This window comes from Telopea speciosissima, chromosome 7, assembly GCF_018873765.1.
Source record: "Telopea speciosissima isolate NSW1024214 ecotype Mountain lineage chromosome 7, Tspe_v1, whole genome shotgun sequence".
Taxonomy (NCBI): Eukaryota; Viridiplantae; Streptophyta; class Magnoliopsida; order Proteales; family Proteaceae; genus Telopea; species Telopea speciosissima.
This window is the reverse complement of record NC_057922.1, coordinates 26,291,819-26,314,446: the sequence shown is the minus strand read 5'-3', so window position 1 is coordinate 26,314,446 and position 22,628 is coordinate 26,291,819. Positions and strand designations below refer to the sequence as shown.

Below are 22,628 nucleotides of genomic sequence, written 5' to 3'. Positions count from 1 at the left end.
CACAATCGAGATGTGTGCAGCACAGCCCAACAGCAAGATATCCCCTGGGCGTGCTGGGCTCCTTGGAGAAGAGCTCAATCTGTGATTAAGTGGTTTGTTCATCAAGGACCATATCGGAAGACAACTCCATACTTATAGTTTCTATATTTAAATTTGTATCTCTTATAAAATCGGCGATTTTCATACCATGAACACTTAGGACATAACCAAAAAAAATTTATACCCCAAAAAAAAATAGAAAAAAATAATATATATTTAAATTAATTTACAATGATATACCTTGACTTAATTAGGATCTATTGCCTATTGGTAGATAGACCTCGAGATTTGACATGACCTAAATTGAGAGGGTTTGACTTATAACATATTTTATTGAAAAGTAGTTTTTCAAAATCAAATGAAGTATTAAAATTAAAGGGCATCTAGTCACTTCACATGTTCGTTGCCAAGAGCTCTTAAGGAGCAACTAGTCGCTTCACCAGCTCACTGGTAACAACGGACTACAAATCTCCAGAGAAAAAACTCTATCTGGCTTTTGTACCGGCGGTAGTCGGAGGTCATCCAATCGATTAGGCAATCCGCCGGCGTCGTTTCAGTTACTGTTCAAATTAATGACTACAGAACAGCTCTATATAATAACGGTCATTGACATCCGACTCACCGGGTTGGTCAGTTATTTGCCCATTGGGGCTTATTTTGGCAAGATTTCTTGAGTCCTATTGGAACCTTATTTAAGGACAACGTTGAGGCTATTTGGCAAGGAAATCAGATCTTCTACAGCGCGTAGTCCGTAGCGGCTTGTGCGGTGTAGACTAGGCCAAACGTGCAATGTTCGCCTTACCCCCCGCTCGGGTAAGGCATTTGGGCAGGGATAAGGCGGTCATTGCATGCACAGCTCAGTCTGCACCGCTCAAGCCGCTACAGGCAGCATACCGTAGAAGATCTGGATCGTTTAGTAAGACACTTATAGTACTATCAATCGAACATCATTTAAGTCTTTCTTGTGCCTGTATTGTGAAAATCATCGTTATGTTATTCATTTGTATACCTTTGAGCTTCATTTTGTATATCTTGGCTATTGAGCCTTTATTCGTCTCAGCATTGTTGAGAGAGTTGTTTGGGCTGTCAATGGTTAGCCTTGTGAAACTACTATAAGTTTAGTGTGACTTAATCACTTGGGTTAATTAATGTTGAGTTCAGTAAAAACATTGTAAGAAAAGTTGAGATGGTAAAAAACCAAGTATAATCTCAGAAGTAGATATGAACAAGTCGAATCTTATATTTCAAATTGAATTGGCTATCCTTTCTCTCCTTACAAATTTCTATTATGAATTATCCTTGTTACAATTCTTCTCTTTGGTTCAATTGTATTTTGAAATATCGAGTGCTTAATCTTTCAATACTTTTCAATTGAATCATAATATTGTCAAGAAAAAAGAATGCCGATAAAGGGAGTCCAGTCCCAAATCAAGCAATATGTGCTCAACCATGGACAAATCCTTGAACACTAAAAAGCTAGAACCCGTTGGATATTGGTCAATATTTATCAAGGGGCACGGTTTACGTGAATTTTTATCGTCTACGATTCCCTGCCCGATACGGTTTCTACAGTCCTCTAACAAGAGGGGGGTGGACCTCACCCAGGCAAAGTGTTTGGTCAGGGGCTGGAATGGTCATTTCGCCCCCCTTGTTAGAAAACCGTAGGAATTATACTGGACAGGAAACTGTAGGCGACAAAGGTCCCGGATTACGTACCAACAAAATTATGATGGGTCAAGGAAGAAGTAATTACTAATTCACTCCCGAGCAGGGGTAAGGCGGCCAAAGCACGCTGCCTTGAACCTGGTGCTACACATGCAGCCGGCTGCCCGCATGCACATGATCTTTTTCCCATGTATTATCACAATCACAGCAATACAAAAGCAAAGTACGTGACAGCAAGCATAAAGCAACATTGAAAAGAAACGTTGGGAAAAAGCATATCTGGTCACCCCGAACACGGGAAGCAAAGGAGTTTGGTGTTGTTCCGAAGAACAGCCCTAGAATGCTACGAGGAGAGTAAGGATTGAGATCTTGCTATCGGTGTCGTTTTGGATCAGTCAATCTTATCTTTACTTTTTATTAAAATTGATATTTTCTATGATTTTACCCCTGATCCAATACTGATACTCAATCTAGGATTGGCCGGGTATCAGTATCGCTTCCACCGATATCAATATGATCAGGCCTATGAGCCTATTCGATACCGATACCTTAATCCATGCACCGGAGTCCAAGCTTTCATGAGAACTCCAAAAGTATTCACATGCATTGATCCAGAAGGATCCCTTGTTCCAACAATGAGTTGGAAGACTATATGTCGTCCCAAGCGGTGTGGCAGTCTGAAGCAGAAATATTTTCCCAACTCTGACTTCCTTCATGCAACAGCTAACTCCCACCACTGCATCTTGGGAGGGGGGGGGGGGGGTTGAAAGTCTATCATGAGTGCTCGGCCCCTTCTACAACAAGGGCTATTCATTAAAGTAGAGGATGGTTCTCTTATCAACCCTTGGTCGGACTTTTGGATTCTGAATATTTGATCTAGTACAGCCCCCTTTCCCATGCCTTTGGAAACTCCAACTGAGTGCAGGGAATGTTCAGGTATGTGAGTTTACATGAACAATTCACAGCCATTTAGATGGAATCTACTATGTGGGAATGTTCCATCTAAACGGTTGTGAGTCATTCACATATGCTCACGTACGTGAACATTCACCCCCTTTGCTCTAACTACTGTCCATCAACTTATAGATCATAATTCTAAAAGTTGGAAAGTAGAGATTATTTTTCATTGGTGGCCACCTGATGTAGCCCTACAAATCTTAGTCATACCAACTCCTATCTTTTCTCAAGGGGATAGATATATTTGGTTACGCACGGCTAATGGTATCTTTTCAGTTGCTTCGGCATACAATTTAGAAATAGCTGAAGATAATTATCCTGTTCATCCGGTCTGGCTCAAAATGTGGCATGTTTCCATGGCTCCTAAACAAGGTCTGATTAAAATAGAGATATAATTAGGGGTGTAAATGAATAGCCAAAATCTGTTTCCGTATCCGTGGCTGTATCCGTTTAGCACTATCTGAATCCGTCTGAAAGCTAAACGGATGCGGATACGGATAAGCTATAGCTATCCGAAAAGCTATATTTACATGTAAACGGATAAAATATCCGATCCGTTTAGCACTATCCGAATCCGTCTAATAGCTAATCGGATGCGGATGCAGATATAGCACTATCCGAGCCGAATCCGATCCGTTTACAGCCCTGGATATAATCTTCAAAGCTCAGAGATTTGCTTATTTTTTAATAATTTTCCATGTATTTACTTATTTTTTAATAATTTTCCAAATAAAAAATTATAAATCACTTTAATTTTATGCTATTTGATACAATCTTTTACAAATAAATTGATAAATTGTAAGGATCAACAACATAATATGTTATTACATGATATAACAACAATTTATAGCAAAAAAAAAATAAAAATTGCAAAAATGATGGATGAAAATGTTGCCGGCAGCGACTCCGACCAGTGGATGGGAGATTTTCACCGGTAGATGTATTAAGTGACAAAAAACTGTAAGGCCCTCCAAACTTGAAGCCGATCGGATGTGAGATGACAGAGATCAGAGCTCAGAATTAAGAAAATACAAAAACACATTAAGTTGTAGGTTTTCAAAGCCATATTGGTCGGATCAGCCAATCCATATCCGTATTTGATACCCAATCCGATCTGTCGACTAGTGTCAAGTTTGGTCAACTACGGTCAATACCGATACGGCCAATCCGATCCCAATACCTAAAACTGTAATCACCAAGGCATGAAAATACTTCCATGTTCCAGAGGCATGAAATTCCTCTGGTCTAAAGGTATTACACTTATTTGAAGGGAACTTTAAACTTTAATCAGAGGAAGTAAAACCAAAAAAAAAAAAAAGGTGGGGTTGGGGGCTTGTACCTGGTGACATCTAAAATTGTCACCGCTTTCTCTTTTAGCTTTGGCTCAAGGAGCTTTTACCCATTTGGATACAATAGAGAGATAGAGGGGGTGGGGTGTAGCTCTCAGATATGCATAGGATGGAAATAAGTGAAACCTGTTTTTCAGGAGGTACATACATTTACAACAATCAGGCATGCATAAATATTTTCATTAAAAAAAAATAATAATAAAACAAAAATCAATAGAACCCATACAACCCATGTTGGCAATGATCTCAGTAAATTAAAGTATGCACCATGATGGATAGAAATAACAATATTATACACTTTCCTACTTCCAAGCCCCTAGCAGAAGAAGATAGATTGGTAGCACCTACTTCATATGAAGCTCCAGTCTTCTCGTCCTTCAGTTCAATGCTTGAAGTACCTGAAAACAAAGGACAAAGTCAATTGAAAAATAACACAGTTCCGGTTTTCCTGGATGGGCACGTCCAAACATTTTTGGACACCCTCCTATTTCTGCAATGTAGCAAGTCAGATGTAGCAGAAGTTTTGTGGATTATACCCTAAGGTACCCTGCTCACATATCAACTTACATTTTAATCAGAGTTTGTCAAGTGGAAAAATAAAACACTGAAAAATTCAGTAATACCAAGCGGGCACATGAACTATCAAGGGGATGCATCAACACATTTGGATTGAATTTGGATCTGAAATTTTGTGTGGGTAATACAGACCATTCCTTACATATCCAACTCTCAGAATTGCCAAATCATCCTTTCATTAAGAATGGCATTGGATTCTGTGGCTTGAAGCACAATAATTGTGTTATCATTGGTAAGCGATTGAGTTCATTTCTGCATTTAAAAGATTCTCAAAATGTAGTATCTTTGGATGAAAAGGACATACAAGATCCATGCTTTCATCATTCTATTCACAAATTTTTCAGTCAACATCCAACAATATGGGTTCATGCTTGAGGCATAAATCATAAAAGCCAGGAATGTAGAGAGATAAAACACAAAAGTAAAAGCATACAGGAACCAAAAACAGACGGCAATGAAGTACTAATGAACATACAGTAGAAATGCAATATGAAACATTATTTTTATCCCCCAATCACTGCAGTTACTGTCAGTCTAGCTCGATGGGGACTAAAGGTAATCAATTCAAGTTCATATCCAAAAGTCCTTCTGGAGGAACTGGTTCAAGATTCTAGACCAGCATGCTGACCAGCAGAGATTTTGAGGGCTTGGAACAGTTCTCTCTTTAACGCAAATGGACCTAGATTTCGTGTCTATTCAACAGAGGATCTAAGATCTTGGGTAAAGATGGTATTTCAGAAGTCAAGTGGGAGTAGTTACTTTCATGCTGGGACTCCAGGAACTGGTGATTCCATTAAAGCCAATATTTACACATCCATTGGGGTCTCAGGGTAGCAGCCATTATTCCTGCGTAGGCAGTTTTGCAGTGTAGGGTGAGTGCATATTTATGGGAAGGTTTCAATTGTAGTTGGAGATATGGGCTTTTAGACATTCTCACCACCTTAAGATGATGTGATTCTTAGCATCCAGATTGAACATCTTTATCACTTGCTCAAATAGATGTTGAGATATGCCCACAACTTCTTTTCTCCCCCTTTTCTATTGTCGAACAACATAGTTCAGAATCTCGCCGAAATTTCGGATATTTTGGCCAGGCTGAGACAAGATGCTATGTCAAAATGAATAAAAATGCAGTATTTCGGAATTTTCGGGCTAAAAAAATTCACCATTTTGTCAAAATTTAGGCTATTTCGGTGATTTCGTTTCTGCATTTCGGCATTTTACCCCCCAAAATGGCCAAGCAAAACTCATAGAAAAAAATACAATATTTCGGCGAAATTTCGGTCTGGCCGAAATAGCCTTCCGAGATGAGATTTAGTACTATGTTGAACAACATAATTCATTAATATGCAGAACTTGAGTGCTGGAAATATAGTAGCATAACTGTAGGAATAAGAACCACCTATCAAGATAAAATGCACTAAAGAACAACAAATCTTCTCCACGAACATGAGTCAGTCAACCTCACAAAGCTCCTTAAATATGCAAGAACAATTGAGCGAGTCCCACTATTCTTTTTAACTTTTACACTATACATGTCTAAATTTCAAATATTTTTTGAAATTAAGACATGCCCAATGTAAGGTTTGTAAGAATAGTGGGATGGGGCCCAAAGAATCATACTCTTACTTATCAAATTAAGGGAAGGCTTGCTAATTTTGCAAACAACCCCATCCAAAATGCACGCCACCAGGATGCTCAGCATGTGTCATCCTCCCTCCTCTCCCTTTGGAAAAGACCCCCTTGCCCTCCTGTGTCCAGCCCTATGATTGGTATATGCCACTGGCTTATGGAAAGCTGGCGGCATACCCCAATCCTCCCCCCCCCCCCCCCTCCCCACACACACACACACAGAACAAATAGCTGTAAGAAGGAAATCTAGCTGCAGTTGGAAGCAATAGAAATAGCCAAACACCAGCAAAAGCTTGTTGACTGAAACCAAAAAACCCAAGGAATCGTGCAGGAAACCTAAATCTTGTGTTCAGAAGCTAGAACTCTGAATTACAGTGGGTCTCATAGAATCAACTCATAGGCTACCAACAATTGTGACCACTAATATTGCCAGGAAATAAGACATGCTGAATGTTATGTATAATTTGGATTCAATTACAGTTTAGCAACTCCAGCTTGTGCTTAAACCCTTCCCTTGACAAATAAAGTGTCAACTTACAGAATAAGATCCAAGGTGGAGAATTCCTAATCAAATTAAAATTTCTAAAATAAAAATCCCACCTCAAACTGATAACATATTAACTGTAGAAGGTGCCTGCCTAGCATGCTGGTAAGGACCATGGCCAATTGATCACCAGGTCTTAGGATTGAGTCCTGCCTCCATCCTCCCCTCTCTTAGCCCCCTCCCTCAGTTCCCCCCATGTGAATGTAATGATATCCATTTCATAAAAAAACATTTTGAACGTGTTAACCATAACTGTCGAAATGAAGTCTAGATTGCGATATTTTGGTCTCATTGAGAAGATAACCCCAAAAACTTTCAAATAGTCACAGAAAGTGGCCAAAAAATACAGGCTTTGACCTCCCAACCATCACCTAACAGAAAGTGAACGAAATAACCCATAAACACAACTTAACTCAATGAAATAACCTATATAATGACTTAAATTCAAACAGAATATCGGCTATGTTGTTCCATGTGTGCATGATCTCCTTGAGTTGAATATGACTGTTCCACTGAGACAACTACACTATTTGAAGCTTGAGATGCTCCCACATCAAAGGGAAGTATCTTATAGAGAATCCAGCCCCAAATCCATATTAGGTGGAAAGCCAAAAACAAAAGGAAGACGCAGGTACCAAAAGGAGTGTCTCAATTGACAACAAGATGGCCAAGATAATACTCCATACTATTCTTACCACCTAACAATTAAATTGGAGAAACAAGCAAAGGGAGAAAGATAAATAGAACTCAACATTATATTTTCATATGCATGCCTTGTTCAGCAGGGAATACGAGAAAGTTTGCCTCTAGTGGCTCCATGCAATTATGTTTGGGTAAATTTCAAGTTCGAATCGTCCATGGAGAGCTAAAGCTCGTTCCCCATGAAGATTAGTATAACATATAGCCATCATATATGAAAATACTATTCACAATATATATATATATATTTATTTATTTATACATATATATAAAGGTGACACTATTGGGTTAATACAGTAATTCTCTATGAAAAAAAAGTCATAGCATCAACCAAGAAAGAAGAAAGCAACTTACAATTGTATTCGGTCCACCCAATGACCTGATTCTCAAGGTCATATAAAACAAGCTTATTTGATAATACTAAATCTGCATGAAGAACATAGGAACAAGTGAAAGGCTGCAAAGAACATGAATAGACACATTTTTTGTCACAGAAATAATCATTAACCAGGTTGATCAAGCTCTTAACAATTGATGAATTAATGATGCAGCCAGCTAATCCTAAACCTGGATTAGGAATCAACGAATCACTTGCTGGTTTGTATGTTCCAGTAAGCCTGTGATGGAGAAAAGAAGAGGCTGCTGCCTAGGGAAGAAAGCAGATTGATTGCAGGGAGAAACGGAGGGGTAAACTGCATAGAAGAGGGAGAGTGAACAGTACCAAGAATAGTATTTTGAAGAAAGATAAGAGAGGAAGAGAAAGGAATAAAGAGAGAGAGAGAGAGAGAGGCCTCCTCGGATACACAATTTGTACATTCTATTCATAAGGAAGGGGTGATTACATGTATTTAATGATCCAATAATAAAAAATAAAATAAAAAAATAGAATCCTCCGAATATCTAGTTTCCTCAAATAAAATATATTCTATTGATTATTGGTGTGATTTTGACCCAGATTCCTCATGATTATGATGCCTCATAAGAAACCTATGCATGGGAACAAATGAGCACTGGTTTCAATTACCCATTGTAAGTTATCTTATTTTAGGCAATGGGAAATAACATTATTGCCCCACAGCAGAGTTAAATACATTATTTAGATTATCTTAATTTGATATCAAGCCTTGTACCCACAGCAGGATTATGTTGGTTCGCATGCCAATCACTGGGCATTAAGAAGACAGCATCATTATCACAAACATCCTGTGGCAATGGATGTAGATGTGGTTGTACATCAATGTGACCATAACCAAATCCAAATGTCATTTGTTAATGATGTAGTTACTTTTGTATTTATTAGGCACTTCCCTATTTTAACCACAAAAAATTATAAATTTGGTAACTCAATTTCATGAAGCATACATAAATAAAAAATGGCTACAAAACATGTCAAGTACTTTTACTACATTATCTTATATTTACCTTAACTATTCTGTATTTTGAATTTTAAACAAATATTAATATTTCATTTAAATCAGGTTTTGTTACGACTTACGAGACACCCACTTAGGTGACCCTCTAAAATTGCATTTGACATCAAATATCTAACCCGAGCCAAATTTTGAGGACAGCTAGGGTCCCCTATCCAGATGTCAAGTTTCAGCCAATCCAAGTTGGACAGGTGGCAAAACAAACCACAACAAAAGCCAGGACTAAGAAGAGAGTGAAGGAGCTACGAGGGGGTACTTGGACATACAAGTTATGCCAATACATTGAAGGATAAAAGATTCAATTTGACTGTGAAATTTGAAACGTGGCAAACCTGGACCTCGAACCGTCTATCAAACGGTCGAAACTGCCAACATCATCCTAGAAGTAGGGGGCATTTGCTGTCAAGTGCAATTTCGGAAGATAAACATAATATATTTGTAACATATTTAAATATTACATACAAAAAAACATAATAGTTTATTCATCAAATATCTCATATTTATGTCTTTCTACCTTTTTGTTGATAAAAATTATGTGTTTCTTATATAAAAAAATTTTAAGTCATAATGATAAAATATTATTCACCATAAAATTGTAGAGTTTATATTTTTTTATCCACAATAAACACAAAAATTATAGAAAAAAATAGGAAGCATTTTAGGTTTTAACTAATATAGTATGAAAATTTCCCAAAACTCCACCAATTTTTAAAACTCTACAAAAGAGACAATTTTATGGAAAATGTAATTAATTTGAATTTATATATTTTATAATTTTCATATATACCATTAAAAAATGGAAAAATTTTCAGCATGGGTTCAAAATGTCTCATTAAAATATTGGATCATGGATAGGAAAAGGCTCAACATCCTTTCTGTAGAATAGGAAAGGCTCCATAGTATTGAGCTTTCTCTATTTTTTCCTTTTTAACTCAAATCTGCAATTAGGACTTGTTTGAACACTCAGTGCGTAGACATCCTTAGAACTGACAAATGACGACCACAAAAATTGGTTTTCATTTCCTTTCAGAAAAGGGTTATATATATATATATATATATATATATAAGAATGAATATGGGAATCGATTGCCTCATCAAATGGGGGGGGGGGGGTTGGTCATTTCGATCCCCCTATTATCTCCATCTCATGGTTATATGTATGAACACGCATGGCTGTACATATAACCTTTCGCCATATATTTTCATACTATATATATATATATCTTAGTACAAGAGCTAGCCGAGATCTCGGTTTTTTAAAAAACCGAGACAAGATTGAAGGCGAAATGGAGAAATACAATGTCTTACCTGAGATCTCGGTGGTCTCGATGGCAAACTTTTATGCAAACCTTGGTATATAGACTCTTATTTATGCCAGAAAGCAAGACAGACACTTATTTATGCCTAATATCATTTAAGTAATTGTTTTTATATTTGTTAAATCCAAGATTGCTTAAATCTGAAAGCTTAGTTGTAAAATTTTCCAATAAATCCAAGTTGCTTAAATCTGATTTAAATTGAAGGAGTTATGTTTCGGTCAAACCTTATTTGGTGTGCGAGAATGCTGTCAAAATCGTTTTGAATGAAAATAATTTTTTTTAGACTTAAAACAAATGAATATTTTACCGCACTTTTGGTTTTTAGCAATGTTTTAATTTATTAAGATTTATGGAATTTATAGATTTAAGAAAAACCCTAGCATTTAAAAATTGAAAATTGTACCTACAGCCAAAAATCCAGTTTCTGTTCTTAAACGGGGGGGGGGGGGGGTGTGACTTTTTATCCTTTTGGAATTTGAATTTTGAACTATTTTTATTGGATTCAAATAGGGGGTATTTACGTATTTATGAATAATATCTTAAGTAAATGATATAAACAAATTTACTTAAATGATATTAGGCATAAATAAGTGTCTGTCCTGGTTTCCCACTAAGTCAAACTCCTATTTGGACTTTGATTTTTCACAATCTGATAGTGCCATTGTGTTTAAATGGCCCAAAATAGGCTGTATACCAACTTTCATGACCAAACTAAGTAAAAAATCCACCAAAACCATCAACCGAGTTAAAAAAAAAAAATGCACCAACTTGCCGAGATCACGGTCCAACTCGGTTTTTTGGCTGGGCGAAACCAGTACCGAAACCGAGTTCACAAACCATGATAAATATATATATATATATATATATATATATATATTAAAGGAGGGATGAAGAGAAATCTGAGCGAGGAGCACAGCCAGAGCTTGTACAAAAAACTCTGAATCTAATATCTTGTTTACACATTTTTGCTGATTATGTAACCTGATTCATTGATCCCCTATTTTGCCTAGATCTTAGTTTACCTACTTTGTTTGATTGGATCCATGTAGCAGATCCCATTAAGTTGGGATAAGGCTGAGTTTGTTGTTGTATGTAACCTGATTCGTGGATGTAAAGCTGGAACAAACGGTTTCTTCTCCCAATGCCTTTTAATACATTGCAACATACAATATATCTGAATGATCGATTATTCACCTTTTCTTTTTTGGGTTAATAGATCAATTAATTAAGCTTGCCTCAACAAGTAAACCACTAGTCAGCTACACATCCTGAACAACTTGTCCCCAGTAATTTCAAAGGTCCTTTGGCAGCTCCAAACAGATAATCTCAATGGTCCTTAGGCAGAAGAAGAAAAAGTTGTTTCTTTAGAGCTAACCTCCTTGCTCTCTCAAGAGGAAAACTTCCTAAGGCAGAAATCTAGGGTTAAGTGGTTGGAGTTAGGGGATTCTAACTCAGCATATTCATCGTTCCATGAAAATCGAGGACAAATATCAATTCCATTTTACAGTTTATGGCCCCTGATGGTTCCCCCGTTAACAGAGTCAAGGATGTTGAAGATATGGCAATGGATTACTTTGAGGATCTATTTAGTGGCTCTTTGGCAGATCCTAGTCCTATCCCAAACAACTTGCTTAACAAATTCATCCCCAGTGAGCTCTTCTCTTCCCTCTGGACCATTCCAAATGAGGATGAAATTGTGACTGCTATTCTCTCTCTCAAGGTGAACCGGACACCTGGTCCTGATGGTTCTAGTATGGGCTTCTTTTTAGCTACTTGAGATATCATAAAGGAGGATCTTATCAAGGCCATTCAGAGTTTCTTCCTCAATCCCAGTCAGATCAAGGGGGTTAATCACACTTTTCTTTGTCTCATCCCTAAGAAGGAAAGTGCTTCAGTGATGTCGGACTTCAGACCTATTGCTCTATGCAACCTGCTATACAAGTTTATTGCTAAAATCCTTGCCATCAGGCTTAAGGCTGTTGTGGATCTTCTAGTCAATGAAAATTAGTCGGCCTTCAATTCTGGTAGGAATATCTCAGACAATATCCTCCTTTGTAACGAGATTGTTAGAGACTTTGAAAGGAAAAACCATTCCCCAGCTGCCCTTATGAAAATTGATATCCACAAGGCCTTTGATTCTTTGAGATGGGACTTTATAGACAAGGTGATGACTAAGATGGGATTTCCTCCAGTTTTTGTTCATTGGATCCACTATGGCATCTCCCCTCCAAGTTTTCAGTCTGATCAATGGCAGCCCAGCTGGCTACTTTGCATTGTCAGTGGGAATTTGCCAAGGGTGCCCTCTTTCACTTTATATGTTTACTTTGGTACTGGAAGTTTTGTCAAGGAATATCCAAATTTGCACAGATCAGCAACTTATATCCCCTATCTCCAAGTGCAAAGCTCTCAAGCTCTCCCATTTGGCTTTTACAGAGGACCTCATGATATTTTCCAATGCCTCAATCAGTTCCTTTGAATCAATTATGTATTGCCAGCAGCAATCTCAAGATCTCTCTGGCCTTCGGATCAACCCAACAAAATCTCTCTTATTCTTAATAGGGGTCTCTGAATTGGATAAAGCTACTTTGATTGAAAAATCTGGTTTCTTTGTTGGTCTGCTTCCTATCAAGTATCTTGGCACCTTTGATTCCGGCTAGGCTTTCTGCTCACCATTGCACTCCTATGTTGGATCTCATCAGAATAAGGCTTCAACTTTGAAAAGGCAAGCTTCTGTCATATGCAGGGAGCGATTGGTCCTCATCAAATTTGTTTTGCAATCTTCTTATATTTATTGATCTGACATTTATGGACTGCCCCAATCTACCATCAAGTCCTTGGAGTCCCTCATGTCTTCTTTAATCTGGAAAGGCTCAGACTCCTCAAGGTTTCTTCACCCCATTAGTTGAGCTTCAATTTGTCTTCCAAAAGAGGAAGGAGGATTGGGTATTAGGAGAATCAAAGACGTGAACACAGCTGGAATCATTAAGCTGATCTGGAAGATTGCCTCCAAAACGAGAACTATTTGGGTTGATGGATTTATTCTGGGCTCCTCTACTTGGACTCTATTTGGACTGTCTCTACCACGTCTGATGCTTCTTGGGTATGGTGCAAGATTCTTGCTACTCGTCCTGCTGTCCTTGGAGTTATATGCTCTTGTATTGGCAATGGGAGTTCTACTTCTCTTTGGCTGGATCATTGGCACCCTAAGTTAGAACTTGAAGATGGATCGATTCTATTAAGAGAGAAGAGATTTACAGCAAACCAGAGGGAGAAGAAGGAGAGAAGAGAAGAGAGGAAGAAGAAGAAGAAAGGTTGGGAGAATAATTGATTATGTGTGTTGAGATGTTCTCAACACACATATTACTTCATTAATAAACTCTTCTAAATTACACAGACCTCCCTAGGGAGGTAAGAGAAATAAAACAAGAAAAAGAAAAATACAATTTGGTCATGTCTTATAACAGTACAATGACAAAACTACCCTTATACAAGATATTCTAACAACTCTAACACTCCCCCTTAAGCTGGAGAATAAATGTCATACATTCCCAGCTTGCACAATAAGGTACTAAATAGACTAGGAGTGAGACCCTTGGTGAAGATATCTGCTACTTGATCAACTGTCTTCACAAAGGGAGTACAAATGCACCCAGAATCCAGCTTCTCTTTGATGAAGTGACGATCAACCTCAATATGCTTGGTTCGATCATGCTGAACCGGATTATGGGCAATGCTTATAATAGCTTTGTTGTCACAATAAAGTCTTATTGGCCCTTCAGTTTCAAAACTCAAGTCTTGAAGAAGTCTCTTTAGCCATATAAGCTCATACACTCCATGAGCCATTGCCCTAAACTCAGCCTCTGCACTGGATCTAGCTACAACTAGTTGTTTCTTGCTCCTCCAGGTAACTAGATTACCACTCACAAAGGTACAGTACCCAGAAGATCTCCTGTCAGAGATTGAACCAGCCCAATCAGCATCTGTGTAGCCTTCAATCTGCAAATGGTCATGTCTGGCAAATAGAAGACCTTTTCCTGGACAGGATTTCAAGTATCTAATGATGCGATACACCGCATCCAGATGTCCACTCCTGAGAGCATGCATGAACTGACTCACCAAGCTATAAGAGAAGAACCACATTCATCACCAAGCTTATGATTCAGATCAATGGGAGAAGTTGCTGGTTTGCACCCCATCATGCCTACCTCTTTCACAAGATCCAAGACAAATTTCCTTTGGCAGATGTTGATCCCTTTCCTTGATCTAGATATTTCAATACCCAAGAAGTATTTCAAGAGTCCAAGGTCTTTGATCTCAAACTGTTTAGCAAGATAAGACTTCAATCTATTTATCTCAGCAACATCATTCCTAGTTACCACAATGTTATAAACATAGCCAATGAGGGCTGTAACTGTACCATTACCTCTCTTGATAAACAAGGTGTGGTCAGCTTGACTCTGATAATACCCATTCTTCAGGATGGCTTGTCTAAATCTCTCAAACCAGGCCTTAGGAGACTGCTTAAGTCCATAGAGAGCTTTCTTTAAGAGACACACTTTCCCTTCAGCTGAGGGACACTTAAAACCAGGTGAAGGCTGTATGTATACTTCTTCTGATAAATCTCTATGAAGAAATGCATTCTTCGCATCAAATTGGTACATTGGCCAATCTTTATTGGCTGCCACTGAAAGAAGAACCCTGATTGAGTTATGCTTGGCTACAGAGGCAAAAGTCTCCTGGTAGTCAATGTCATACACCTGACTATACCCTTTTGCAACCAGCCTAGCTTTGTATCTTTCCACTGTACCATCGAATATATACTTGATTTTATAAACCCATCTGCATCCAACTGGAGTTCTCCCCCTGGGAAGATCAACTAGTGTCCAAGTATTGTTCTTCTCCAGAGCTACTATTTCCTCAGACATTGCTTGCATCCATTTTGGATCAGATAAGGCCTCTGTGACATTTTTGGGAATGAAAGAAGACTCAAGGGAAGTGGAAAAGGCAATACCTGTAGGAGAAATAGAGTCTTAGGAAACAAACTGGGCTATGGGGTTAGTACAAGCTCTCTTCCCCTTTCTCATAGCAATGGGAAGATCTAATTCAAAAGTAGAAGTATTACCTGACTGAGGAGGATGAGCCTGAGGATGTGGATCCAAAGAGGGGTTTTGGCAGGGTTTCTTTCCCTTCAACTCATACCATGGTTGCTTTCCTTTTCCCTTCAACAAGCATTCACCTCTTGTGAATACACCATCTTTGAATCTTATTCCCTTATATTCTTTTTTCCTGCTAGCATCACCACCGCTACTAGCATCAATATCAACAACACCATCAGCATCAGCATCATCAACAACATCCACTTCTTTGTACTTTCCAATATCAAATAGGAATGGGGAAGTGGAGGTAGGCAAGGGAGATAGAAAAGGAATGACATCAACATCCTGTTCACTGCTAGTACTCTCCCCCTAAACAGGATGTTGAAGGGAAGAAAAGTAAGGGATAGACTCAAAGACGGTGACATCTTTGGAGAGAAATCGCCTTCGGGAAGGGGGATGGTAGCACTTATACCCTTTGGTTGAATCAGAGTAGCCCAATAAGATGCACTTGAGAGCTTTGAGATCAAGCTTGATGCGGGCTGATTTGTTGACATGAACATAACAAACACAACCAAAGACTTTTGGAGGCAAGGAGAAGACTGGGGACTGAGGAGAAAGAAGATCCAGGGGAGATTTGGAGCCAAGGAGTGGAGATGGCATCCAATTATTGAGAAAGGCAGCGATAAGAAGTGCATCAGACTAGAAAGTCTTAGGCACATGCATACCAAAGAGAAGACCCCTGGTGATTTCCAACAAGTGACGGTTTTTTCTCTCAGCCACCCCATCTTGTTGAGGGGTGTCAATACATGCCAGTTGGTGGATTATGCCATGATCAGTAAAGAACTGGTGGAGCCCCCCATACATGTACTCACCCCCCTTATCAGATCTAACAATTTGGATTCGAGTACCGAACTGAGTACTGATAAGTTGATAAAAATCCTTAAAAGCATCACAAACATCACTCTTTTGTTTCAACAAAATAGTCCAAGTAGACCTAGAATAGTCATCCACAAATAAAACAAAGTAACGAAATCCAGATAAAGAAGTAGTAGGAGAAGGCCCCCAAACATCAGTATGGACAAGGGAAAAAAGGTGCAGTAGATCTATTACCACGATAAGGATAAGTTGTGCAACAATGTTTAGCAAAAATACAAGATTCACACTGAAAAACATAAGAAGAAGGAAAAGAAGTAAAGTGGGGTAACTGTCTCCTCATAACAACAAAAGAGGGATGACCCAAACGTTGATGCCAAAGCATTACAGACTCCGAAGTACTACGGTCACTCTGACCACAAATATAAGCTACAGCAGTAGATTGATCAGGTAACCGTGGTTCAAAAAGGTAGAGTCCTTCTTTTTCAGTCCCACTGCCAATAACCCTCTTTGTCTCCAAATCCTGAAAAAAGACAATAGGAAGGAAAGAAGGTGACACAACAATTTAAGGATTTGGTTAGGTGACTCACTGATAATAGGTTAGTAGCAAAATCAGGAACATGAAGGACAGACTCAAGGGAAATAGGAGTAACTCTCACATTACCCTTACTAGAGACAGAAGAAAGGGAACCATCAGCAAACCTTACCTTGTCCCGGCCAGAGAAAATGGAGTAGGAATCATAATACTGTGACATACCAGTTATGTGATCAGAGGCTCCAGAATCAATAATCCAGGTGGGTGTAGTAGGAGCAGACGAGACCTGCAGAGCTGAGGCAGAAGTAGCTGACCCTCTAGAGGTAGAACCAGTAGCTGACCCTCCAAGGTGAGACATCAACTGGTGGAGGGCTGCAATATAATCCTGTGAGATGGAGTCAGGAGCAGGCTGGGGTCCAGATGTCTCAGACTCAGATGTCACAGAGTAAGCCCTAGCTCCCCCTCACTTGCCTCCACGGGCACTAGATGAACCACCACGCATACCAGGCGGCTGTCCATGAAGATCCCAACACCTATCCTTCGTGTGTCCAAGCTTTCCACAGTGATCACATTTAAACCTCTCACGGTGATCTCCACGAGTTGGCCCTTGGCCTTTTCCCCCACTTTTCCAGTCTCTGTGGGAACTAGAAACAAGGGCAGATCTCTCTATTGATGGTGCAATATCTATAGTTGTTCTCCTGGTTTCCTCACTTTGCAAGTAGCTGCACACTTCATCCAGAGATGGAAAGGGAGATCTCCCTAAGATTTACAAGCGAAGAGGCTTATATTCCGGGTTAAGGCTACCAAGCAAAATAAGGATCCTTTCATTTTCTCGGCTTCTGTAGACCTTTGGCTCATCATCTGAATTGGACAGCTGGAGGTTGTTATAGTGATCATATTCCTCCCACAAACTAATAACAGTGTTGTAGTAATTAGATATACTCTTATCACCCTGTTTCATATGGATGATTTTTTGGAGGATTTGATACACTTTTGCTGCATCACCAACTCTATCAAAAACCTTGGAGACACTGTCCCAGATATCTTTCGCAGTCTCCTTACTCATAAACCTCCTACCTATCTCAGGTTTCATAGAGAGTATCAGCCAAGTCATAACTCCACAGCCAAGTCATAACAGTGGAGTTCTTAGTCTCCCACTTGAGATAGCCTGGATCAGTTGTAGCAGACTAGCAGGAGCCTTGATAGAGCCAGTAATATATCCCAACTTTCCCCTACCGCGTAGGAACAACTTCACAGAACGGGACCAATCCAAGTAGTTGGTATTGTCCAATTTCACAATAGATATTTGGGCATTGGGATTGTCAAAGGAAGCCATAGTGGGGAGACCACTAGCTAAAATTGGTCCACTGACCTCAGAATCAGCCCAGATACAATAGACATGGTACCAAAAAACTTCAACAAAACAGATTGGTGTCTTGCACAACTGGGGAGTAATCTCTACCCACACACAAGCAAGAAAACCAGCAAACAAAGAGAACAACACACAGCTCAAGCAGTCACAGCAGCAAAAAGAAGATAAATCCTTAAGAAGGACTTAAATCAAACACCTCATGTGCATCCTAACTTCATTCCAACAGTCATTCACCACATAACATCCAGAAAAAGACTTCAAAAGAACTTCAACTAACAACCATCAAATGTAACAAGATGCAAACCTTCCATTCTCATCAACCAATGACCATCCGATGTGTTGGCTGCCCATAGGAATCAAACAAACAGTAGAAACAGAGTTGGCGGTACCTTTGGAGCAGCAAAAAATTGAGCTATGCTCCTCAAACTGTGCCCCTCTTCAACCGAGTGCTGTGGGGTCTGAAAGGATACCCCTAGGTGATCCAAATGCAGCAAATCTCATTCCAAAAGATTGAGAGATGAGGAAGAAACAAGAACAAAAATGTAGAGGCTGGCGGTAACTTGAGGAGCAGCTTTTAGAGCTTCAAACTTCTTCAGCAGCATCTATAGTCCCTCCATTTTATGTTCGTTCAAAGAATGGAACTCCAAAGGATGTAATACTTTACATTATACAGCTCCTAGTGGAACCCTCTATCCTTTTAGGGTTCCAAAGGGAGGAGAAAGACAAAAACTAAGCTTAGCCGACTCTCAAAAATAGAACTCAGCTCTGATACCAAGTTAGAACTTGAAGATGGATCGATTCTATTAAGAGAGAAGAGATTTACAGCAAACTAGAAGGAGAAGAAGGGGAGAAGAGAAGAGAGGAAGAAGAAGAAGAAAGGTTGGGAGAATAATCGATTATGTGTGTTGAGATGTTCTCAACACACATTACTTTATTAATAAACTCCTCCAAATTACATAGACCTCCCTAGGGAGGTAAAGAGAAATAAAACAAGAAAAAGAAAAATATAACTTGGTCATATCTTATAACAGGACAATGACAGAACTACCCTTATACAAGATATTTTAACAACTCTAACACCCTATGGGGGAATCCTTCTTCATTTGGTCTGCCCTAGAATCATAGATAGTTCTGGTCTTCCTAGACATGCTATGGTGGCTGATATTTTAGATCCAGTTGGCTGGACTCCTCCACCCTCCCTTCACCTTGCACTTAATTATATTTGGAGTGTGTTGCCTTCTATTGCTAGAATCTGGGAGAGGTGATTGTTTTATCTGGTTGTCGAATTCCTCTGGCTCTTTTAGCTCCAAAGCTGCCTGAGACTTTATTCGCTCTAGAGGTTCTTTGGCTCCTTGGAGGAAGCTAGTTTGGTTCAAGCACCACATCCCTCGCCATTGTTTTACAGTATGGAGAGCTTTTTCTAACTACCTTCCAACGCAGTCCTTTCTTCGCCATTGCCAGATTGCTGTCTCCCCCATGTGTGGCCTTTGTTGGAATGCTGTGGAAGATACAAATCACCTATTTTTTGCTTGCCCTTTCTCCTCCTCCATCTGGAAAGGCATCTTAGCAAAATGCTGGCCTAGAAGTCGGAGAATCCTCCCTTTTACTAGAGAATGGATTTGGGTAGATATAACTTTTGTTGGATCTTCTCTATGTGACACGGTTGGCAAGTTGGCTTTTTGTGCTGTCATCAATCGTATTTGGATGGAACATAACATCAGGAAATGGACTACCAACTCTTAGACTCTCAACCAGATTTGGGATTTCATTTCTTTTGAAATTAAAGTCAAGCTCTCTGCGGCTGTTCCCTTAGTCATCAATCATAATTGGATGAAACGTAATATCAGGAAATGGACTACCAACTCTCGGTCTCTCCACCAGATTTGGGATTCTATTTCTTTTGAAATTAAAGTCAAGCTCTCTGCAGTTGTTCCCTCTATATGTAATGACACCCCAAGGAACATGCTTGTTGTTGTATCATGGGGTCTTTCTTCTATCTCCCTTCAAGCCTCTACCTCCTCTGTTTGAGGCTCAGGCTCCTTTGTGCTATGTTTGATTCTTTCTTCTCCCCCCCTCTTTCTGGGGCTGCTGTATTTCTCTTTCTCTTTGGTAATGAATTATTTATTCACCCAAAAAAAACTTGTCCCAGTAAGTAGGTTACACTCCATAATAACTGTTAAGAGTTAAAGAATATGAACCAGGGGGTTTTTTTCAATTTTTCTCCTTATTCAGTGACTTGGTGCAAATACATATCAGTAATGGTTTTTCTTAATTATTCAAACTTGTTATGTTATAAATAAAGGTAGTAGCAGCTGATTGGGACTACACTCTTTTTCCCAGTTGGTCTGCCTTCTTTCTGTTCCACTTCTTTTTTTTTTTTATTTATCTTTCTTCTTCTTCTTCTCCTGCTCAACCCTAGGTACTAGTTACTCTGTGATCTGATTCTGTTACATCGTATCAGAGCACACCTACTCAGTATTATGCAGTTTCATCAATTCTGGTTTGAGAGTCTTCGAAGAAAACATGTGGCATGTGCAGCAACCATTGCTACTTGTGATGACTTCCCTTGTTGGTTGAAATACGGAAACAAGGGTTTGATGTGTTGCTGTGATTTGATTTGGTATGATATCTGATCAAGGTATGGCTGTATTTTGATTCTGATTGGGATCATCATATCTATTTTGATGCAGTTTTTGAAACCCTGCTATTTTTGTGATTCCTCCGTATCTGCGAATCCAACCTTCAGATTATGACCAGTGTTTGCAGGGTTGTTTCCCATGTCTGATTGGTATTTTCTCCTAAATGTGAATTTTTTTCCTTGCAATTTGCCTCGCTTTTTTTGGGTGTTTATCTTATCTGCAATATTAGTCTTCTGGTTCTCTGAGTTGAAGTCTGAATTTGAGAATGGTTGCTCATTCTGGTTTACCTGTGGCTGCTCCTGGTTGCTGATTCCGAGTCTCTTCCCTACAGCATTCTGGTTTCTCAATTATGAGATTTCCTACTCTCTGTAAGAATATAGAGTAGCTTCTCATCCAGCGGTTGGATTGCCCTGAAATTTTAGTATGTTATTCTACTTTTTAAATTGAACTTTCAATCAAGATTTTATCCAGATCAGATCTGCTGCCATAATTCTATCAGGTTTCTGCTGAAATCTGGAAATTTCTTTTCCCTACAATTTGAGTATCGTGCTGTCTGCAGTTTTGGTGCTACAGTTGCTATTGATTCTGGTCTGGTATTTGGTGTGGCTGCTGTTTCTGAAATTTTCTGCTTCTATTCTACTGTGGGCTCTCTATCTATATAATGGGTGATTCAAAACCCTTGGTGGATACTCATATAGAGGTTGATTGTCATTAGATGCTGTGATGCGGAAGTTGATCGCTACTCCTTTTGTTAGTTCTATAAACCAACTTGGTGATATGTTTACCAAGGTTTTGTTTTCAGAATATTTTTTCTTCAAGATTGTTCCAAACATGGTTCAAAATTTCGCGATATATCGCCGAAATTTCGGAATATTTCAGAAATTTTGACACTACCAAGACGAGATGGGCTTCCGAAATGAAAATGTTCAAATTTCGTGAAATTTCGGTATATTTCGTTGAAAAATGTTCAAATTTCATGAAATTTTGGTATATTTCGACACTACTAGGATTTGTTTTATGAAAGTAGTGAATCTTGTGAGTTGTGAGTTGTGACTTTGTGTATTGAGTATTGAACTATTGACTATTATGGAGTTTAAGAGTTATGACTTATGAACTTATGCACTTATGACTTTATGAGTTTAAAGTTTAAACTAAAGGCTACATTTGACTTTATTTTTGTTTCATTACTTTGTTTAAATTTCTTATTATGTCTTTTAGTACTTAAATAATGTGTATTTAACTATTTATACATCAGGGTCCGACCATATACTATCAATCAAGGGTGCAAACCCAGAACACCACTTTGAGTTCATTTTTTTTCAATATGAATGTTTAAATGTGTTTATTTAGTTTAAATAAGGGTGTACATGAAGTATCAGGCCTTAATATGGCAAAAAACGCACCGAGATGGAGTGCCGAAATATGGCAGAAAAAATACCATATTTCGCCGAAATTTCAGAATATTTCAGAAATTTCGACCAGCCCGAAATGGTGAGACGAGACGAAATTTCGAACTATGGTTCCAAACTGCGCATGGGTGATTCTATGCTCCAGCCAGAGGGGGAGTGTTAAGAGTTATAAGTTATGAACAGCAGTGGTGTTTTTGTAATGTTATTTTCTTATTCAGTGATTTATGTGTAAATACACATAAGTAATGTTCTAGTAATTAATCAAACTTGTTATGTTATAAATAAAGGTAGTAGCAGCCAAATGGGACTGCAATCTTTTTCCCATCGGTCTGCCATCTTTCTCTTTTTCTTCTCCTCCTGCTCAACCCTAGGAACTGGTTACTCTATGATCTGATTCTGTTACAATAGCCTCCACCAATATACATCATCTATACATGAAAGTCATACAAACCATTTGCCTTTCAACACTAAAGAAAGTGACAGCCAGTCCCAAT

General features: G+C 38.8%; 1 protein-coding gene across 2 annotated transcripts in view; it reads right to left on the bottom strand.

Moving 5' to 3' along the window:
• Window positions 1-4,149: 4,149 nt before the first annotated feature.
• LOC122666773 (aspartic proteinase 36-like) overlaps window positions 4,150-22,628 on the bottom strand; it is a 65,335-nt gene continuing 46,856 nt past the window's right edge. The window contains exons 9-10 of one of the 2 annotated variants that reach the window (XM_043862843.1): window positions 7,816-7,887; window positions 4,150-4,408 (exon numbers count right to left, since the gene is read on the bottom strand). In XM_043862843.1, coding sequence (XP_043718778.1) covers window positions 4,257-4,408; window positions 7,816-7,887 — 224 coding nt within the window. In that variant the 3' untranslated portion in view covers window positions 4,150-4,256. The remainder of the gene's footprint in view (window positions 4,409-7,815; window positions 7,888-22,628) is intronic. The other variant, XM_043862842.1, reaches the window with a different exon arrangement.